At 44.6% G+C, this 20,335-nt stretch overlaps 1 protein-coding gene and 1 long non-coding RNA gene across 9 annotated transcripts in view; one reads left to right on the forward strand and one right to left on the reverse strand.

Annotated features, from left to right (window-relative positions):
* The window catches only part of asap1 (ArfGAP with SH3 domain, ankyrin repeat and PH domain 1), a 165,443-nt gene that overhangs the window by 56,009 nt on the left and 89,099 nt on the right, over positions 1-20,335 (reverse strand). For all 8 annotated transcript variants that reach the window (XM_031903144.1, XM_031903142.1, XM_031903145.1 and 5 more), the window contains 1 exon segment: positions 5,743-5,815. In XM_031903144.1, the coding sequence (XP_031759004.1) occupies positions 5,743-5,815 (73 nt within the window).
* On the forward strand, positions 1,292-11,202 carry LOC116411703. The gene is made up of 2 exons (XR_004223300.1): positions 1,292-1,446; positions 10,350-11,202. It is a non-coding gene; the product is annotated as an uncharacterized LOC116411703 (long non-coding RNA).

A 20,335-nucleotide genomic window follows, 5' to 3' on the forward strand; every position in this document is an offset into this window, starting at 1 on the left:
GTGGAGAAGGACCGATTCCTGACCTTGGGGGACCTGCGGAAGCAGTGGACTGAGTCTGGAGTAGAAACATCCAGAGCCACCGTGTACAGGCGCGTGCAGGAAATGGGCTACAGGTGCTGCATTCCCCAGGTCAAGCCACTTTTGAACCAGAAACAGCGGCAGAAGCGCCTGACCTGGGCTACAGAGAAGCAGCACTGGACTGTTGCTCAGTGGTCCAAAGTATGTCATTCGGAAATCAAGGTGCCAGAGTCTGGAGGAAGACTGGGGAGAGGGAAATGCCAAAATGCCTGAAGTCCAGTGTCAAGTACCCACAGTCAGTGATGGTCTGGGGTGCCATGTCAGCTGCTGGTGTTGGTCCACTGTGTTTTATCAAGGGCAGGGTCAATGCAGCTAGCTATCAGGAGATTTTGGAGCACTTCATGCTTCCATCTGCTGAAAAGCTTTATGGAGATGAAGATTTCATTTTTCAGCATGACCTGGCACCTGCTCACAGTGCCAAAACCACTGGTAAATGGTTTACGGACCATGGTATTACTGTGCTCAATTGGCCTGCCAACTCTCCTGACCTGAACCCCATAGAGAATCTGTGGGATATTGTGAAGAGAAAGTTGAGAGACACAAGACCCAACACTCTGGATGAGCTTAAGGCCGCTATTGAAGCATCCTGGGCCTCCATAACACCTGAGCAGTGCCACAGGCTGATTGCCTCCATGCCACGCCGCATTGAAGCAGTCATTTCTGCAAAAGGATTCCCGACCAAGTATTGAGTGCATAACTGAACATAATTATTTGAAGGTTGACTTTTTTTGTATTAAAAACACTTTTCTTTTATTGGGCGGATGAAATATGCTAATTTTTTGAGATAGGAATTTTGGGTTTTCATGAGCTGTATGCCACAATCATCAATATTAAAACAAGAAAAGGCTTGAACTACTTCAGTTGTGTGTAATGAATCTAAAATATATGAAAGTCTAATGTTTATCAGTACATTACAGAAAATAATGAACTTTATCACAATATGCTAATTTTTTGAAAAGGACCTGTATATAGGAGTATAAAGAATGTGAAATTTTTGGCCTTATTGATTCTATCTTGTAGCGGTATTCCATGTAAGAAATATTAGAGCCCATTAAGCCCCATCTGCCTCTCCATGAGAATCTTTTGTTTGTAAGTTGGTTTACATCCCTCAAATCCCCCGCGCCAATTAGTTTTTAGAGAGGTTCGCCTTTTGTCTTATAAAAAGAACAAACAGAAGCAATGTGAAGCTGTAACTGCAGGGATTCCAGGAAAACCCCCACAGCACTGACCAGATTCCTGGAATACGCCATTGACAAAGACCATTTAGGAATGTAGAAATCTCTGCCAACTGCAATCCGGCATGGAGGAGAGAAAAGGGCGCTCATACAATCATGGGAGACGGCAATGATTAAAAGCTACTGGAATCAGGTACCCGGCTCTGGGATATAGGCATTCATAGTTCAGTAGCTCTGGGATATAGGCATTCATAGATCAGTAGGCTCTGGGATATAGGCATTCATAGATCAGTAGCTCTGAGATATAGGCATTCATAGATCAGTAGCTCTGGGATATAGGCATTCATAGTTCAGTAGCTCTGGGATATAGGCATTCATAGATCAGCAGCTCTGGGATATAGGCATTCATAGATCAGTAGCTCTGGGATATAGGCATTCATAGATCAGTAGGCTCTGGGATATAGGCATTCATAGATCAGTAGCTCTGAGATATAGGCATTCATAGATCAGTAGCTCTGGGATATAGGCATTCATAGATCAGTAGCTCTGGGATATAGGCATTCATAGATCAGTAGCTCTGGGATATAGGCATTCATAGATCAGTAGCTCTGGGATATAGGCATTCATAGATCAGTAGCTCTGGGATATAGGCATTCATAGATCAGTAGCTCTGAGATATAGGCATTCATAGATCAGTAGCTCTGGGATATAGGCATTCATAGATCAGTAGGCTCTGGGATATAGGCATTCATAGATCAGTAGGCTCTGGGATATAGGCATTCATAGATCAGTAGCTCTGGGATATAGGCATTCATAGATCAGTAGCTCTGGGATATAGGCATTCATAGATCAGTAGCTCTGGGATATAGGCATTCATAGATCAGTAGCTCTGGGATATAGGCATTCATAGATCAGTAGCTCTGGGATATAGGCATTCATAGATCAGCAGCTCTAGGCGTGAGCAAAAGGCCATTTCCCATAGAATTATTTGCTTAGGATGGAGTCTAATTTTTAAAAGTGATTTCATGTTTCTCTGTAGAAATAAAACAGTACCTTGTACTTGATAGTAACTAAACTGGTGGTAACATATTAGTGGTAAAGCAATCCCATTGGGATTACTTAATGTTTAAAAGAAAACTATACCCCCAGAAAAAATACTTAACCAACAGTTTATATTATGTTAAGTGGCCTATTAAAGAATCTCCCCAAACTGGAATATATATATCAGTAAATATTGTCCTTTTACAGCATTTTTAATAATACTATATAACCCTATACCTAGAGCGGACACCGGTAGGTAAATGCCTTTAACAGCGCAGCATTCAGCATGCCCTAGAGCATTCTGGGTAAATTTCCTACCTTTAGCTGCTCTCTGTAATATGGCTGAACCCATTTCTCACTGTGCCAGTTGCTCCATTTATCACATAACTCAAAATAATTCAAAATGGTCAAGTGAAATGGCTAAGCCCCAAGCTGCTTCCTCAAGGTTAAACTATATTGCTCGCAAGCACCCGGTGATGCTTTGCAGATCGATAGTTTTGTGCTTTCCAAACGCAGCCAAGTGGCCCTTTTTACATCCATTAACCTCAAGGACTTCTGACAAGTAATTTCTTTAAAAGGCACACTCCCACGCCATGACGGCCATACTTTCTAACAGGGAGACATGATTTTGGCAGAGGAGGAAGTACAAATTGGGTGAATAATTCATAATGCTTGGTTATAAATTAACCTGCTTTGACAAGTAATAAAGTTGATTATATTTGAAAGAATATGTAGCCCCTGACTTATTATCTGTGCATTTAGGAGAGGATAATGGGTTTATCATGGGACTTTGCGTGCCTGCTTCCGACTAGCTAAACTGCCTTATGGCACGAATCATCTTCCGCTCATTCGAGTATCCACAATTAGGGATTTGCCCAAGATCCGCCCATTTTCAGCAGGATTCGGCCGAACCTTAAAAGGAACCTGTCGACCTAAGAAATAATTCCAAATCCTTTAGTATCATGTTAGTAGAGTAAAATAAACTTTACTCCCACTATATAAATGACTAAATTTCTTTTTCCTTCAGTCTTAGAATTTACAATCACAGCAAGCAGGGAGGCGCCATTTTGTGGGCACTGTTATTTAGGCAAGTGTTTTATCATCCCAAAATCCTATGCATTTGCCATCTAGGTCAGGGGTGGGCAAACTTTTTGGCTCAGGGCCACATTGACTTTTAAAATTTGACAGACGTGCCAGGCCAGCGTTACGCCGTTTCCGCTCGTCAGTCCCTAGGCGCCAAGTCACATGTGATGAGACAAGCGGAATCGGCGGGCTGGATAAAAAAAAACAACGGGCCGGACGTGGCCCACGGGCCGTAGTTTGCCCCCCCCCCCCTGATCTAGGCGATATCTAGGAAATGCTGAATGGAAAGTTAAAGTAATTGTATTTAAAAATCTGAGCTGTCAATCATATATTACCTGCCCCGTCTCTATGCCACAGGCATAGGGGCGGGGCAGGCAATATACGACTGACAGCTCAGATTTTTAAATATATTTATAACAGGTATAGATGATTTAATTAAAAAAAGATTTTGAGTTCCACGTTTAATTTAAAAAGGACTTTTATTAGGCAGCTTTTTATGTGTTGGTGACAGGTCCCCTTTAAAATCATGTGACTTTTCATCACATAAACACGGAAGTTGAATATTTCTTTGTAAGCCTTCCGTGGCTTGATTAGCATATGCAAATTAGGATTTGGTTTGGCCGAATCTTTCGAAAAGGATTTGGCCGAATCCCAAAATAGTGGATTTGTTGCATCCCTACCCACTATACTGCAATAAGCAACAGAAGTTTCAGTAGCCCCATATGCCTTTGCCAACAACTTCTTATTGCCACAAAAACAACATTTTTTGAGGATGTGTTCACAAAAGAGGGCACGAAAACAACCCCACCCAGCCAGTAACTGCAAGCCGCAGCGTTCTCCCGAAATCTTCCCAGCACACAGCAACCCATGTGCAAGCCATATATTGTTCCCTTGCCATTTGGCTGCCGTGAGAAAATCCAAAGGTAACAATAGCATTAGGGACGACAAACGTAGGCAAAATCAAGCCAAGTTGAAATAATAACCATATTATTTATTTTTGAAATGTTTTATATATAAAAGGCACTGTGCAAATATCCCTTTCATATCATTACTATATTGTTCTGTGGCTATAATTTAGAAAGGCAACCTGCATGAAAATGACTAAATAAACAAGGACTGTACAAAATGAACACTATAAAGAAGTTTGGTCGGCAGTGAATTAAAGGTAAAACACACTTACATTTATTTATTCTTTAAAGAGACATAAAGGAATGAGGGTCTAGTAGGGAGAGATGGTGCCTATAGTAGCAGTGGGGGGATAATAGCCTCTGGGAAGGGACTGGGGCTGTGGGATAGCAGGTATAGTAGGGAGAGATGGTGCCTATAGTAGCAGTGGGGGGATAATAGCCTCTGGGAAGGGACTGGGGCTGTGGGATAGCAGGTATAGTAGGGAGAGATGGTGCCTATAGTAGCAGTGGGGGGATAATAGCCTCTGGGAAGGGACTGGGGCTGTGGGATAGCAGGTATAGTAGGGAGAGATGGTGCCTATAGTAGCAGTGGGATAATAGCCTCTGGGAAGGGACTGGGGCTGTGGGATAGCAGGTATAGTAGGGAAAGATGGTGCCTATAGTAGCAGTGGGATAATAGCCTCTGGGAAGTGACTGGGGCTGTGGGATAGCAGGTATAGTAGGGAGAGATGGTGCCTATAGTAGCAGTGGGGGGATAATAGCCTCTGGGATGGGACTGGGGCTGTGGGATAGCAGGTATAATAGGGAGAAATGGTGCCTATAGTAGCAGTGGGGGGATAATAGCCTCTGGGAAGGGACTGGGGCTGTGGGATAGCAGGTATAGTAGGGAGAGATGGTGCCTATAGTAGCAGTGGGGGGGATAATAGCCTCTGGGAAGGGACTGGGGCTGTGGGATAGCAGGTATAGTAGGGAGAGATGGTGCCTATAGTAGCAGTGGGGGGATAATAGCCTCTGGGAAGGGACTGGGGCTGTGGGATAGCAGGTATAGTAGGGAGAGATGGTGCCTATAGTAGCAGTGGGGGGATAATAGCCTCTGGGAAGGGACTGGGGCTGTGGGATAGCAGGTATAGTAGGGAGAGATGGTGCCTATAGTAGCAGTGGGGGGATAATAGCCTCTGGGAAGGGACTGGGGCTGTGGGATAGCAGGTACAGTAGGGAGAGATTGTGCCTATAGTAGCAGTGGGGATAATAGCCTCTGGGAAGGGATGGTGGTTGAGGAATTTTACATTTTAAAGCGTTAGGTATAAAACAGGTATGTCTGACCTGCAGGCCGCAAGCTGTTAATTACAACTGCAAGCTAAGGATTCTGGGAGTTGCAGTACAGAACAGCCAGAGGGCACTGAGTCTGCCATAACTGAGATACAGTAAATGAGATATGCAGCAGCAATTACTCTTACCTTGGCCTGAATTATAAATTGCTTTCACCGATTTTTTCACTTTCTGCAACGCTGTCCTATCTTGATCTAAGGCCTGAAAAAAAGGGGAAAAAACCGTTTTAGAAACTTACAACAGCCAATTTACATGGGATATATGGCAAGAACAAGGAGAAGAACATTTGCCTTTGAATTATACATCTGTAAAAAAAAAGTGTGTTTAATGTTGCCTTTCGCACAGCTTTACTTCATGCACCTAATAGAGAAAAGACACACAGAGCTATTAGTAGCAGCTACTTTTTCACAGCTACTAAATGCCAGAAAATCCCCTGCCATAGACAATACTGAGAACTGTCTCTGCTAAAACACACGTAGAGACAATTATCAGTAAATGATCAGCATTGTCTATTTTAGTAGCCACAACAAGTAGCTCCTACTAGTAGCTCCGTGTGTCTTCACCCTTAGAAAATAAGGGCAGACAAACCATAACTAGGACTTGCAGGTTACAGAAAAGATTTTTACGTGTATGATATACAATTGAATTATTAGTTTTGATAAACTATTTTCTTTCTGTGGAGGTATTAGCAGCCCTGAAGGCGAGTTTCTGTTACAGACTGTAACCCAGGTGCTGATTTCAGACCCCCCCATAAAATGAGAGCGTATGCTCCCAAGCCGGGCAGGAGTGATGAATATTTATAGTACCTCGTAGACACTGTACCCACTGTTTTTGTTTCCAACAGGGCTCTGTAGTATTCTGCAGAGTAAGTGCAAGCCTTTGTTAGCGTTCTACTAAGAACGGACTGCTATTGTCTGCACTCTGGGATTCCAGGCAGAATATTTAAGCTCACTGCTATTTATCTGACAGTGCTTTGCTACAATCTCAGTAATGAGCCAGGGACTGGATTTGGTCGGACCCTCCTGTGCTGGATAAACTGAACTCCATATTAATTACCTATTAGCTTACAACCTTAGTAATCAAATTAAGTAGGAAATATATAAAATGGAGAAACCATTAGTGTGAAATCTGGGGAGATGACTTGGTACAGTCTGGTCTACCCATATGGTTCCTGCCCCTTGTAACTTCTAATGTTCGGCTGGTTTAGAGTGGGGGCTCTAAGTCCCGTGCCCGTGGGGGCTCTAAGTCCCGTGCCCGTGGGGGCTCTAAGTCCCGTGCCCGTGGGGGCTCTAAGTCCCGTGCCCGTGGGGGCTCTAAGTCCCGTGCCCGTGGGGGCTCTAAGTCCCGTGCCCGTGGGGGCTCTAAGTCCCGTGCCCGTGGGGGCTCTAAGTCCCGTGCCCGTGGGGGCTCTAAGTCCCGTGCCCGTGGGGGCTCTAAGTCCCGTGCCCGTGGGGGCTCTAAGTCCCGTGCCCGTGGGGGCTCTAAGTCCCGTGCCCATATAATGGATTAGCCCTGTAAATGCACTGCCTTTTTTTAAGGACCTAAAAATCATGATGTCAAAGATGGCCCCTGCCGCCTTGCTTTGCTTGGAATTAACTGCATGAAGGGTCAGCTCTCCTCCTCAGCATCATCAGGCCAGCAAGAAGAGAGCGGCTCACAGGCACAGCATGGAAGAAGCTTTATATGAAGACACAGTGGGGGTCATTTATAAAGACTGGCTAAATTTGCATCTGGGCAACCAATCAGGTGTTTATTTACAGTTTTCAACTTGCAGCTGTCTGGAAAAAGCTAAGCACTGACTGGTTGCTATGGGTTACTGCCCAGGTGCATATTTGCCCATAAATAAGGCCCAGCTTTGTACCCGATACTGCAATGATAGGCACTTTACCCTTTATATTCGCAATGTGCAAGGAAAGAATATACCCAGGTAATAAGTAGAACCCAGGCCCAAAGCCAAGAATAGCTAGATTGGGCCCAGTGCCACCTGTAACGTCTGGCACCATGTAATATCAGGAACTAAATTGCTTATAGATAAATAGAGAACAGGCCAAGAGAAAAGCAAAATGCATCCCCTTGTTATCATAAGCAAATCCAGCAGGAACTGGATGCACAATAAGGAAATTATTGCCAATCACTTAAATAAGCAGAAATGTGACATAGGCTCATACGTACGGAAGTGACTTGCACTGTAGGTCCCCCAAGGATATCTTCAGATACACAATACATGGGCAGATTTAATCCTTATCTGACCGAAATTTTCTAAACTGTCCGATTGACTTAACGACCAATCACCACAGTACAGAAATCGGGTCTGAAAATTGTATGAAACTCTGTTTTGTACGATTTTATTGGTACGTGTACGGCTAGTTAAAAGCCAGCCATACACGCACCATTGATATCGTGCAAAATCTTGTTTCATACGATATTCGGTGCATGTATGGCGGCTTGACGAGGCGACGGATATCGCAAAAGACTGCGTATATTGGTCGACTCGTCGACCGGCCAGGTTAAAAGATTTTGATAAAGGTGCCCGAAAAAAATCTACGTTCCCGCCTGAATTGGCAGAAGGAGATAGAATTCCTATTGTTTCTACCTCCATATCTGGTGATTCAGCCCTGAGCGTCAGTGGAGGGTGGGAACGATCTTTCGTGCGACCAATGGTTGAAATTGCTACGTGTATGGCCACCTTAAGTCTAGGGCAACCATACAATGGACTTTCTTTTCTTATTAGCCACCGCAAACAAATAATGCCTTGAATTTCACAAAATGCTTCTAAGTACAAATGCAACGCTGTATTTTATATGGCTGTGTGGCATTTAAGTGAGTATTCCCACGCTGGGCAAACGCTGCGGCATTTAATGGAACGGTAAAACAGTGGCGTTACAGCAAAACATATATTTCATGAATGTGCGGCTGGTGTAAAGCAGCACATTGTGTCTCTGCGCTTAGGTGAGATGTAGCAGCGCTATTCTGTCTCCCCCAAAGCTCCGCCACTTAACATAACGAGCTGGCTAATAACAGCAATCAGCCGCTCTATTCATTCGCGTGGCTTTTGTAGTGCGCCCAAACAAGGAATTATAGCAGCGAGCATAGTAACGAGCGAGAGTACACACAGCTCCCCACTGATGCTCATTCTATGGCTCTCAAATCACTTTTACCAAACACTCTGTAGTAGGGAAAACAACATTATTTGTGCACTGCTTAACTGGCACTACCAAAATGGGCCGGTAATAACAGGGAGAGGGCCCCAGGTAACTATAAATGCTTTAAAAAGAGATTTTGACCTGCTACCATTAAGCTGTGTTTCATCTACCACTGTGGGCCCTACTGGTCCTACTGAGTGCAGCAAAGACATCGTGCTCAGTGGGCAGCTGCTGAGAAGCAACGCTTAGGGGTCATATCAAATTATCAAGCAGAAAGCAGGGTTCGTCTGTCATAGAGGGTGATGCTACAGGGCTGATAATTATTAATTTGTTTAATTAATCTGTATTATTTACTAACCAGACATTTATACTCTTATATATACAGTATATAGCGAGTGGGTCCCTAAGCTCAGTAAGTGCCAGCAGCCCAGAGCATGTACTGGGAATCAGCAGAAAAGAAGATGGGGGGCTACTGGGAGCATCTCTGGGGGCACAGATCTTCCTTGCTAATTGGCTGTGGGGGCCTTGGGCTGGTACAGAACCCCAGAACATAATGTGCAACATTTACAGCCTACTTCTTTAGTTACATTTTAGTTCATGCTAGTATCTATTCTTCCATCCATTTCTCTTCTTTGTTCCCATTCAGAAATAGGGAATAAGCATGAAGCAGGACAAACGGTTAGGAGCAGGGGGGCCCACCGACACCTGAGTCCACCGGGAATTTTCCTAGTATCCTTGGGGGCCAGTCTGACACTGTGCTGCACCCCCAGTTAATTGCTCTGGACCCCCCCATGGGGTCAGCACTGCAGCATGGGAATCTCTTAGCAATCTATGGGAAGGTTAAAGGAGAAGTAAAAGTTCTGGGGGATGACAATATGTTAGGCTACCCCAACCCCACCCCCCCAAACCTTTTGGCTAGGACCAGTGAACATCAAAAAATAGCACCGGCCCAGAGTACTTACTTGTGAAACATAATCTGCCAAGTTGGATCCAGCTACCCAAGTATCCATGGCCCCCACTAGACTCCTTCCCAGAGGGCTAACTGGGAAACTGTATTCAATATGGAGGTGTGGTTTATACTCTACTTTTTTTTTTTACTTATCCTTAGCGGCAATTTTTATTTGATGGATAAATGCTTTGAACATATTCCTGGTCTTTGCAAGTAGCACTGGGGGGGGACCATTCTCCCTGCTCTTCAACACTACCAGTGTCAGCAGTATAAATAACAGAGACATTCCTGTCAATATATTCTTATTTTTGACATTTGGCATATTCCTGTGTGCCTCCGGCGCAAGCCTATGAATAACAATTGATGTTTGGTGTGGGTGGCGGTTGCTAAGGGTCTGTAAATAGGAGGAGTAGTGCTAGTCTCACCCCACTGCAATATTCCCTCTGTATTCAGGCTTTATATTCTGCAAAAATATTGTTTTCTGCATATTTGTACTTGAATGGCTGCCCCCAGAACAGAACACTATCTGTAGCAGAGCTTCTGAAACAAATACAAAGCTACACTAGTACATGGCAAAAGTACTATTTATTTTGTTGCTACTGGTCCTTTAATACCGAATTTCAGTCTTCTCTGTGTTCTCCAGGTCATCGGGGACTGGGACTTTCCTTTGCACATGTAATGTTCTCAGCTTATTGACAACGGCAGTTCCAATCGAGGCACAAAAAAAAAAGTTCTGCACCGAGACCATAAAGAACACAGAGAAGAGCAACTGTGGACAAAACCATGGGTATCCCATTTTGGTGACACAAATAAGTCTGGGTTTGTAAATGTTCCGCTGAGAAAATGACAATATACGTTGCTTAACCGGAGAAATTCTGCACAGGGAGAATGAAGTTCTGGTATGAATGAAGAATAACCGCATTCTTTGGGCCAGCGTGTTACAACACAGACTGCTATTTTTGGGCCCGACTGTATTCATATTCCTTTTCTATAGAGAAGCAAGCGATGAATGATTTACACAGCAAGTATTTAGCAACATGCTCTTACCCTGTAGGCGATGCCTCTGAGTTTATGGAATCTGAAGGATGCCAGACACGGGACTGGCCTACAATAACAGTAGCGCGTGGCTACAGATTTCCCCACTACTGTCCAATTATCCCATCAGATCTGTACGTATGGAGAGGGGTTGGGTCAGTCTGGAACAACCCATTGCTGTGAGCATGTAAGAACCACTGAATGCTTGACCAATCACATCTAATCAATGTACCTGGCCTGTGTGTGAACAGATTGTTATGGCTCGAAAACTCAAATGTCTGGTATTAATTAAGTGCATACAACCCAAAAACTTGAATGCAAAAAAAATCGGCATCTAAATGCTTGCGAGTTTCTATAGAAGTCAATGGGAGTTGTCATAGGCAAAGTCAATTTTTCGAGAAAAATGCGAGAAATTTTTATTCAGACAAGTTTTCCTCATTAATAAATAAGCGAGCATTCGATATGTGAGTTTATTTGATTTAGAAAAGCAAACTCGAATTCACAAACTCGAAAACTGATTAACAGACGGCCCTATTTTATATTTCCAGGTTGCCCCCAGGCAGTTGCCAGCATTTCTGGCACCTTCTACATAAGCTAGACCAGAAAAGGTGCAGGCGGTAAGGTGCCCATACACGTTAAGATCCGCTCGCTTGGTGAGGTTGCCAAGCAAGCGGACCTTCTCCCAATATCCCCCACCTACCCCCGGGGCCAAATGATCAAATTCTAACGGCGGCAATGGCACAGTCGGTTAGGGGACCACATCAACGAGCCGATCCGACAATCTTTTAACCTGCCTGATCGATATCTGGCCAATTTCGGGCCAGATATCGGTCGGGTATGGCCGTTGTTTCTGCCCCTACACATGGCGATAATCGGCCCGTGTATGGCCACCTTTACACTGGGGCAAACAGAGGTGCAAAAGGGAAGTTGTTAAAAGTTATCAAAGTTGTTAGTGACAGCTAATATACACAGAGCAGTTTCAACACCACACATAGTCAGAACTAACAGTGCGGAGAATAACTTCTGCTTTCAATAGGCGTTACTTTCGCTCATCACGGGTGATTTGTAATTATTATATACTTGAAAGTCTCTTTAAAACTGAATTTGCAAAACTGTACATTTTGATTTCAACCCACACAAAGTCAACCCCTGTTGATATTGCACCCCACAATCTGTCATTAGCCTTTAAACCACTCAGCGACAGTGGCATTATCCCTCATACAAACATACGCAATATATAATTGTGTGTAAATGTTCCTAGTGACCTGCATGTGTAGGTATGTAATTATGCTCCATCTACTCGTCTCCATACGGCACAAGGATACATAGAATAAGGATTTCCGAGCACACAGCCTGACCTGGAGAAACCTCCTATCCAGCAGAAATCACCAGCCGATTCTCTGACAAATAATAGGGTTTCGGTAATGAATAACTGTGGCATTTACGTAACATCTCCTAGCTAATTTACTACTACAGATAAGCAGTAAGTACAGCTCAGCCTGTATGCTTCCATGCAGAGAGGTCTGACCTATTTCTTCTTGTAAACCTTGCAATATACAGGTGTTGGTGAAGGTGGCGGGGACATGGATACCCCATGGTTACTGGATTAAAGTGCCACCAATGAGAACCGTGTTGTTACCATGGAAACCCAGAACCTGTGGTTGTAGGGGTATTTATGTCTGATTCTAGCACCATTCTGTAACCTTGAGAATGTCCCTGCTGAGACCAAAACATTGGTTCGATAAAAATGACTTTTTGGTTTCTTATTGCACTGCTTTATGATGTTCTACTGTTTCCTGACTCTGGCATTTATTAATTATATATATATATATATATATATATATATATATATATAAAATATGAATGTATCATGTGTGTGTTTTTTGGTTGCTGCATACTGTGTACACCTTTGGGCTACTATATACTGTTTGTAATATTATAATAATATATCTTTAATTTGAGGTGCACAATTAACATATTCCCAATGTCCAACATATCGGTCCTAATAAGGACCTGCATCAATAAAGGTCATGTGTGTGCGTCCCTTCCCTCATCAGAGAGTTGCCATTAGAGATGACAGGACTGTTGCCCCCTATGGTGGTTCGGCCGGAGAGAGAGAGAGAGAGGTTGCTTATAACTGCCTGCCTTGCTGCACAGTACAATTTCCCATTAGCAGTAGCTGTTTGCAACTAAAAATTCTGGAGCTACTATCCCCCCAACTACCTTTCCACACTCAGGTCAGACTGCCCCCTCCTAGTGACGGAGGCCCCCTACATGACAGGAGGTGAGTGTGGGTACATAAGCACAAATCTTGGCTAAGGAAGGGGACACAGGCATGCTATGGAGGTGCAGATATATTCAGCTACAAAGTCGCTCTGTATGAGGCCAAGGGGCTGGTCTGTATGTGATGGCTGTACGAAGCTGTATGTAACATATGTACTCGTTTCTATCACACGATCTTCAAAGCCGGCAGCGCCAAACAGTTGCTACAAAAAGACACTTTTATTGTGCTGATCCGGGCGGCGAAAGTAAATCCAAGATGAAAGGTTGTTACTGAATGCCACATTTTACTATGCAGTCTGTAAGCAGCAAATGCACTGTGCGACAGATACGGCTGGAATGTACATAAATACCCCATCTCTACATCTCCGACATCTGTCTCTCTGTATCACAAGTGCACTCTCTGCTGTGAGTTCTCTGCCAGGCCGGCTGCATTAAAGAACAGGCTTTCTGTCTCTGCGAGTGTGTATATCGCTTATGTCTATACCTTGCCCAATGACCTTCTAAGCAGATGGCTTCAACATTGTTTCAGGAGTCAGGACCAGCAGTGCAGAAAATATAAACATCCTGACTGGTGTTGCCAAAATAGCATTTCCATTCACAAACAACTGTAAAACCACTGAACATTTTAAATTAAACTAAACTGGAAAGCATTATATTTATTTAGGTGAAGGCGACTAATCGCTCTGAAATGCCTTTCCACTGGCAACAAAGTGAAGTCGGTGGCAAGGCATACACACCGCTTTGTTTTTTTCCCGAAGTCGTGCGGTTTCCTTCTACAGGCAACTTTGCATGACTTCGGAAAACCGAACCAATGCGTAGGCCTTTCCGCTGGCGATTCCCTTAGTAGCCAGTGGAAAGGCATTTCAGAGAGATTAGTTGCCCACTGTCAGGGTCAAACTGGGAGGGTGCAGGGCCCACCAGGCTGCCAACCCGGGGGCCCTGGAGGTGCCCCACCAGTCGCGTCCCCTGCACCCCCTTGGGGCCTCCGCTGCACCCCCTAACCCCCCTACAGGGGCCCCTGCTGAACATCCTCCCCTAAATGCACTTAAGTTTAACAAATCAGGGGAGGAACCCCATAGGCCGGGGGAGCGCTGGCAAGGGTTGGATCTGGGCCACCGGGTTTTTTCCCGGTGTCCTGGCAGCCCAGTCTGACCTTGGCCGTGGTAGCAAAGATCTATTGCAGGCGACTAATCTCTCCATGGGTTATGAGTTATGTGACAGTAGCCCTTTACATTTCCTGGTGGAAATATGAAACAACAGAAAGGCAAAGTCATTCTGAAACCTGAAAATATAATAAAATTGCAGTGCTGATTAGATTGGGGTGGTCTATAAAGGTGGCCATACCTGCTCACTAAGGTCGTCAAGTGAGCGGATATTCCATTGGTTCAGGGACTGCATCAACGAGCAGATGCTGTCCCCGTTCCGACGAGATGTCGGTCAGGCAGGCCCATCATTAGTGTCCATACATGGGCTGATAAGCTGCCGAATCGATCTAAGGGACCAATATCGGCAGCTAGAATTAGCCCGTGTATGGCCACCTTAAGAAGGAAAGGCTGATATTCCGGCCATTACCCCAATTACATGCAATCTCTCTGTATTCGGGCTTCTCCTAGACACAAAGAAACCATAAGCAAAGCAGAATGTTCCTCCGAGGGCCCTGTCAGAAGCGCTGCGCAGTGTGTGTGACTGGCCAAAATGCAAGAGAGGACAGGCTGCCATAAAGCATCAGCTCAGCCAAAAGTCTCGTTGGCCCAGAAGTGAGGATTCAGCTTCCCCCAGACTTTCCAAAGTGCTTCTGACTGCAGCTTGTGGGGGATGCGGGGGGCCGCCCCAGATCTCTTACACTGCAGCCGAGGGATTCTCATCAGCACTTTGCCGGAGATGATGTCGGTGCATAAAAATGCTACATGAGGCTGCCATTAGGTGAAAATTATATGCTGCAATTTTTTTATTTTTTTTTAAAAGGTAATTAAAATTCTTATTTAAGATGCAGCTCTCTCATACAACTGCACTACTAGGAACCATGATCGGAGTGAGTTCAGCGCGCTATAATATGCACATCTGCAGGATACAAACTGCCGGCTCAACACTGCAACATAAATACAGGGTGGTGATAAAACGCCAGTCAGTGGGAAGCTGATTTACCAATAGTGTGTATACAAATGCTGTTTATTTTTACTGCTAATATGTTAGCCTAATCTGAGAGGGACAACTGGGGGCAGCAGCGATGGGAAGGTGACCATACATAATCAGCAGCCCTCTGTAAAGCTGCCCATACACAGTGACGTTTCATGCCCAATTATGCCCAATTAGGCCACCCAACTCAGGCAGATAAGATCTTTTGGCCCACCTAAAACATGGTGTCACTGTGCCCCTCATCTGATGGTATTTTGAAACTTGCCAGTATTAGCACAATATTGCCCACCCAAGGTGAGTATATCAGAGGAAAGATTTACCCAGTAAAGGTGGCTATACAAGGGCAGATTACAGCTGCCAATTTGGCATCTTATCTGACTGTTCATGGGTACCCCCAACTCCTGACACTATCTTGCACTACTATACACCCTATCCCACAGTTACACCCCCATCTCCTGACACTATCTTGCACTACTATACACCCTATCCCACAGTTACACCTCCATCTCCTGACACTATCTTGCACTACTATACACCCAATCCCACAGTTACACCCCCATCTCCTGACACTATCTTGCACTACTATACACCCTATCCCACAGTTACACCTCCATCTCCTGACACTATCTTGCACTACTATACACCCTATCCCACAGTTACACCTCCATCTCCTGACACTATCTTGCACTACTATACACCCAATCCCACAGTTACACCCCCATCTCCTGACACTATCTTGCACTACTATACACCCTATCCCACAGTTACACCTCCATCTCCTGACACTATCTTGCACTACTATACACCCTATCCCACAGTTACACCTCCATCTCCTGACACTATCTTGCACTACTATACACCCTATCCCACAGTTACACCTCCATCTCCTGACACTATCTTGCACTACTATACACCCTATCCCACAGTTACACCTCCATCTCCTGACACTATCTTGCACTACTATACACCCAATCCCACAGTTACACCCCCATCTCCTGACACTATCTTGCACTACTATACACCCTATCCCACAGTTACACCTCCATCTCCTGACACTATCTTGCACTACTATACACCCTATCCCACAGTTACACCTCCATCTCCTGACACTATCTTGCACTACTATACACCCTATCCCACAGTTACACCTCCATCTCCTGACACTATCTTGCACTACTATACACCCTATCCCACAGTTACACCTCCATCTCCTGACACTATCTTGCACTACTATACACCCTATCCCACAGTTACACCTCCATCTCCTGACACTATCTTGCACTACTATACACCCTATCCCACAGTTACACCTCCATCTCCTGGGCCACTAAAGTGTGGGGATGAAAGCAGTTCCTGTTCACACTGACTCTGTACCAATCTGTTAGTCAGCAGCCCTGCTCTATATTACCTTTAGGTATTTGGAGCATGTTGCCCTCTAGACGAGGGGGTCTGTAACTCCCAGCACCCATGCAATCCTTTGTAAGCTGACTTGTTGATGCTGGGAGTTGCAGTATAACAATATCTAGAGGTCTTCAAATCACCTCCTAAACCAAAGCAAGGGTTAATCTGAGCTGCAGAGCTAATCATACTAGCAGGAAGGCAAGGACTGCACTTTGCAAGGCATACAGAATGCAGGCTCCCATGGGCAGCACCCTTTGCTCCGCATTATTAGTGCATGGTAGTCTGTATGTAATCCAACAGTGCCAATACCTTAGAATAATTTATTGCTCAATTGACCCAGTTTCCCCCTCCCCCAGCACGGAAAAGCCCCCCCAATTGCTTGCAAAGGACACAGCAAGGCGGGCAGTACTGAATATGCCACACTATGCTCCCTGCCATGTTTCACTGGAAATGCCATCTATATTTTACCCAAAGGGGCCCGTGAGATAGGAGCCCAGAGTAACAACCCCTGTGCCCTCCCCTAAATCCAGATCGCATTTCCTCCATTGATTTCCTTTCTTTTGCCTCTGACCCCCCTCTCTCTCTCTGTGCCCTTGAGTCTCTGATTTCCGCAGTTGCCCTGCACATTAGGGAGAGGGCAATGCCCCTGGGTTGAGGCGACTCAAGCACCGCAGTTCTTTATAGCAAGGCAAGGTCATTGCTACTGGTCTGTACAGGACCCATTTGCTCTATGTACCTTTAGATGGCAGAGGCTCGTGGAGCCTAAAGATAAGCTTTGCGCCTCCCTGGTACGTGCCTTTATTACATTCAGTGCCTTTATTGCATTCAGTGCCTTTATTACACTCAGTGGCGCGAGTTCATTGTTGCAGCAGAGCGGCACAACCCTCCAATAGATGTGCACGCGGTGCAGCCCCGGAGAGACCTCTGCAGTGGATTGTGGGGAAGCAGCAGGGAGAGATGCTGGTTGTTACTGGGCAGAACACACTGCAGGCTCCGACAGCAGAACTCGGTTTAATTAAATTCAGCTCCATGGCCGTGCGTTGTGGCTCAGCGTGGAAATCTAAGACAGATGTGCCAGGAGAAGGAGAAGATGATGGCTGCCCATCCTTTGTGTAGCATCCCTGCCCATAAAATGCCCTTGCTAAAAAGAACATAACGTACAGTGTAATAAATGAAATATGTATTTACCATTTACCTGGGGTGGTTGTAGTGTTTCTTAGCTACAACAGTCCTGCCCTGCTTTATGGCTGAGATTCTAGCTATCTGTATAACAGAGCATTCTGTCACAGTGGCACAGATCCTATCTGATCCCCCCCATTGTAAGCAGCAGTCCTGCCCTGCTTTATGGCTGAGATTCTAGCTATCTGTATAACAGAGCATTCTGTCACAGTGGCACAGATCCTATCTGATCCCTCCCATTGTAAGCAGCAGTCCTGCCCTGCTTTATGGCTGAGATTCTTGCTATCTGTATAACAGAGCATTCTGTCAGTGGCACATTACATTACATTACATAACATTAACATTTATTTATAAAGCGCCAACATATTCCGCAGCGCTGTACAATAAGTGGGTTACATACATTGGACATACAGAGTAACATATAAAGCAATCAATAACCGATACAAGAGGTGAAGAGGGCCCTGCCCAAAAGAGCTTACAATCAGATCCTATCTGATCCCCCCCATTGTAAGCAGCAGTCCTGCCCTGCTTTATGGCTGAGATTCTAGCTATCTGTATAACAGAGCATTCTGTCACAGTGGCACAGATCCTATCTGATCCCCCCCATTGTAAGCAGCAGTCCTGCCCTGCTTTATGGCTGAGATTCTAGCTATCTGTATAACAGAGCATTCTGTCACAGTGGCACAGATCCTATCTGATCCCCCCATTGTAAGCAGCAGTCCTGCCCTGCTTTATGGCTGAGATTCTTGCTATCTGTATAACAGAGCATTCTGTCAGTGGCACAGATCCCGATACCCATTTTATGCAGCAGTACTTTCCTCCTTTATGCCTGACATCCTAGTTAGGAAAAGGGTCATATGCTGCTTATCTTTGTGATAGTCTCTCTTCATGAAACAAACCACTGTCGCTGTTTAATAACCTTCAGCTAGCAGCTCCTTTATGATATGTAATGAAAAGATAAACCCAAGTAGATTAGGGCTACGTGTTGGAAGAATCCAAATGATCAGTACCTTTACTACACTGAGTGGAGGAGAAATCACTGGCCGGTTATCAGCCAACAGTGCTATTAAAGGACAACTTGTAGTTAGGCAGGTTATATATAGGCATTATGGTTGAACGTGATGGACGTATGTCTTTTTTCAACCCAACTTACTATGTTACTATGTAATAAAAGGCCTATACAATTTACTGGGCAGAGGTGCTATACATGGCAAACAGCAAAGCAGACCTATGAACCTAATACAGATGTGGGATGCCAGAGTTCATTTTAAACAAATCATTCTACAAATTTTTCCACTATTTTTTTTCTCTGTAATAATAAAACAGTACCATATACATGATTATAACAAAGATGCATAAATCCATGTTGTTGGGATAACAATCTTTATTGCTTTAATTGAATCTGTAAATGTTTTTCAGTAGACATTTGGTAACCCACATTAAGGAAAACCCCTTATACCAAGCATTCCCTATAAAACATCCAATACCTGTGCATATAATTGAATGAGTGTTCCGTAATAAAAAAAAAAAATAAAATTAATGACAATGACGAATGGTATTTTAGACAGCAGAGAATTCAGTCTTGATGGCGATGTTGTTGCAGTCAGAAGCACAGTAATTACACACAGATGACTAGCACAGATCACACTATAGAAAAAACCTGCCTGGCAATGGTTCAGTTGCATATATGTATATATCAAGTACTACACAAGGCGCTTCCTTCCAGCAGATCATGAATCATCATGCTTAATACAACTTCAGTAATTAGAACAAGTAAAACACAAAGGAATAAATCACCAGAGACTGCCAGGCTAATTAATTTACTCTGCACTGATCAACCAGTTAGCACAATATCAATCCTCAAAACCTAGGGAATATCTAATTAACTCTGAAGCCTATGAGAAGGACCTGTAACATGTTAAATAATTGCAAATCAGCTCCTGCAGATAATGAACCAATTCCTAATTCAACCCTTGCTTATGAAAATGTGTCCCTAGTTTCAGCCCTACTGTATAAAGAACCCTGTCCCTGCAGCACATATACCTAACCCTGTTGGCCCCTTCAGCACATAAACCTAACCCTATTGGCCCCTGCAGTAAATAAACCTAACCCTATTAGCCCCTACATCACATAAACCTAACCCTATTGGCCCTTGCAGTACATAAACCTAACCCTATTGGCCCCTGCAGCAAATAATCCTAACCCTATTGGCCCCTACAGCACATAACCTAAGCCTATTGGCCCCTACAGCACATAACCTAACCCTATTGGCCCCTACAGCACATAACCTAAGCCTATTGGCCCCTACAGCACATAACCTAAGCCTATTGGCCCCTACAGCACATAACCTAAGCCTATTGGCCCCTACAGCACATAAACCTAACCCTATTGGCCCCTACAGTATATAAACCCAACCCTTTTGGCCCTTGCAGTACATAAACCTAACCCCATTGGCCCCTGCAGCACATAAACCTAACCCCATTGGCCCCTGCAGCACATAAACCCAACCCTATTGGCCCCTGCAGTACATAAACCTAACCCTATTAGCCCCTGCAGTACATAAACCTTACCCTAATGGCCCCTGCAGTACATACA

The sequence above is a fragment of the Xenopus tropicalis genome, chromosome 6 (genome assembly GCF_000004195.4).
Source record: "Xenopus tropicalis strain Nigerian chromosome 6, UCB_Xtro_10.0, whole genome shotgun sequence".
Classification (NCBI taxonomy): domain Eukaryota; kingdom Metazoa; phylum Chordata; class Amphibia; order Anura; family Pipidae; genus Xenopus; species Xenopus tropicalis.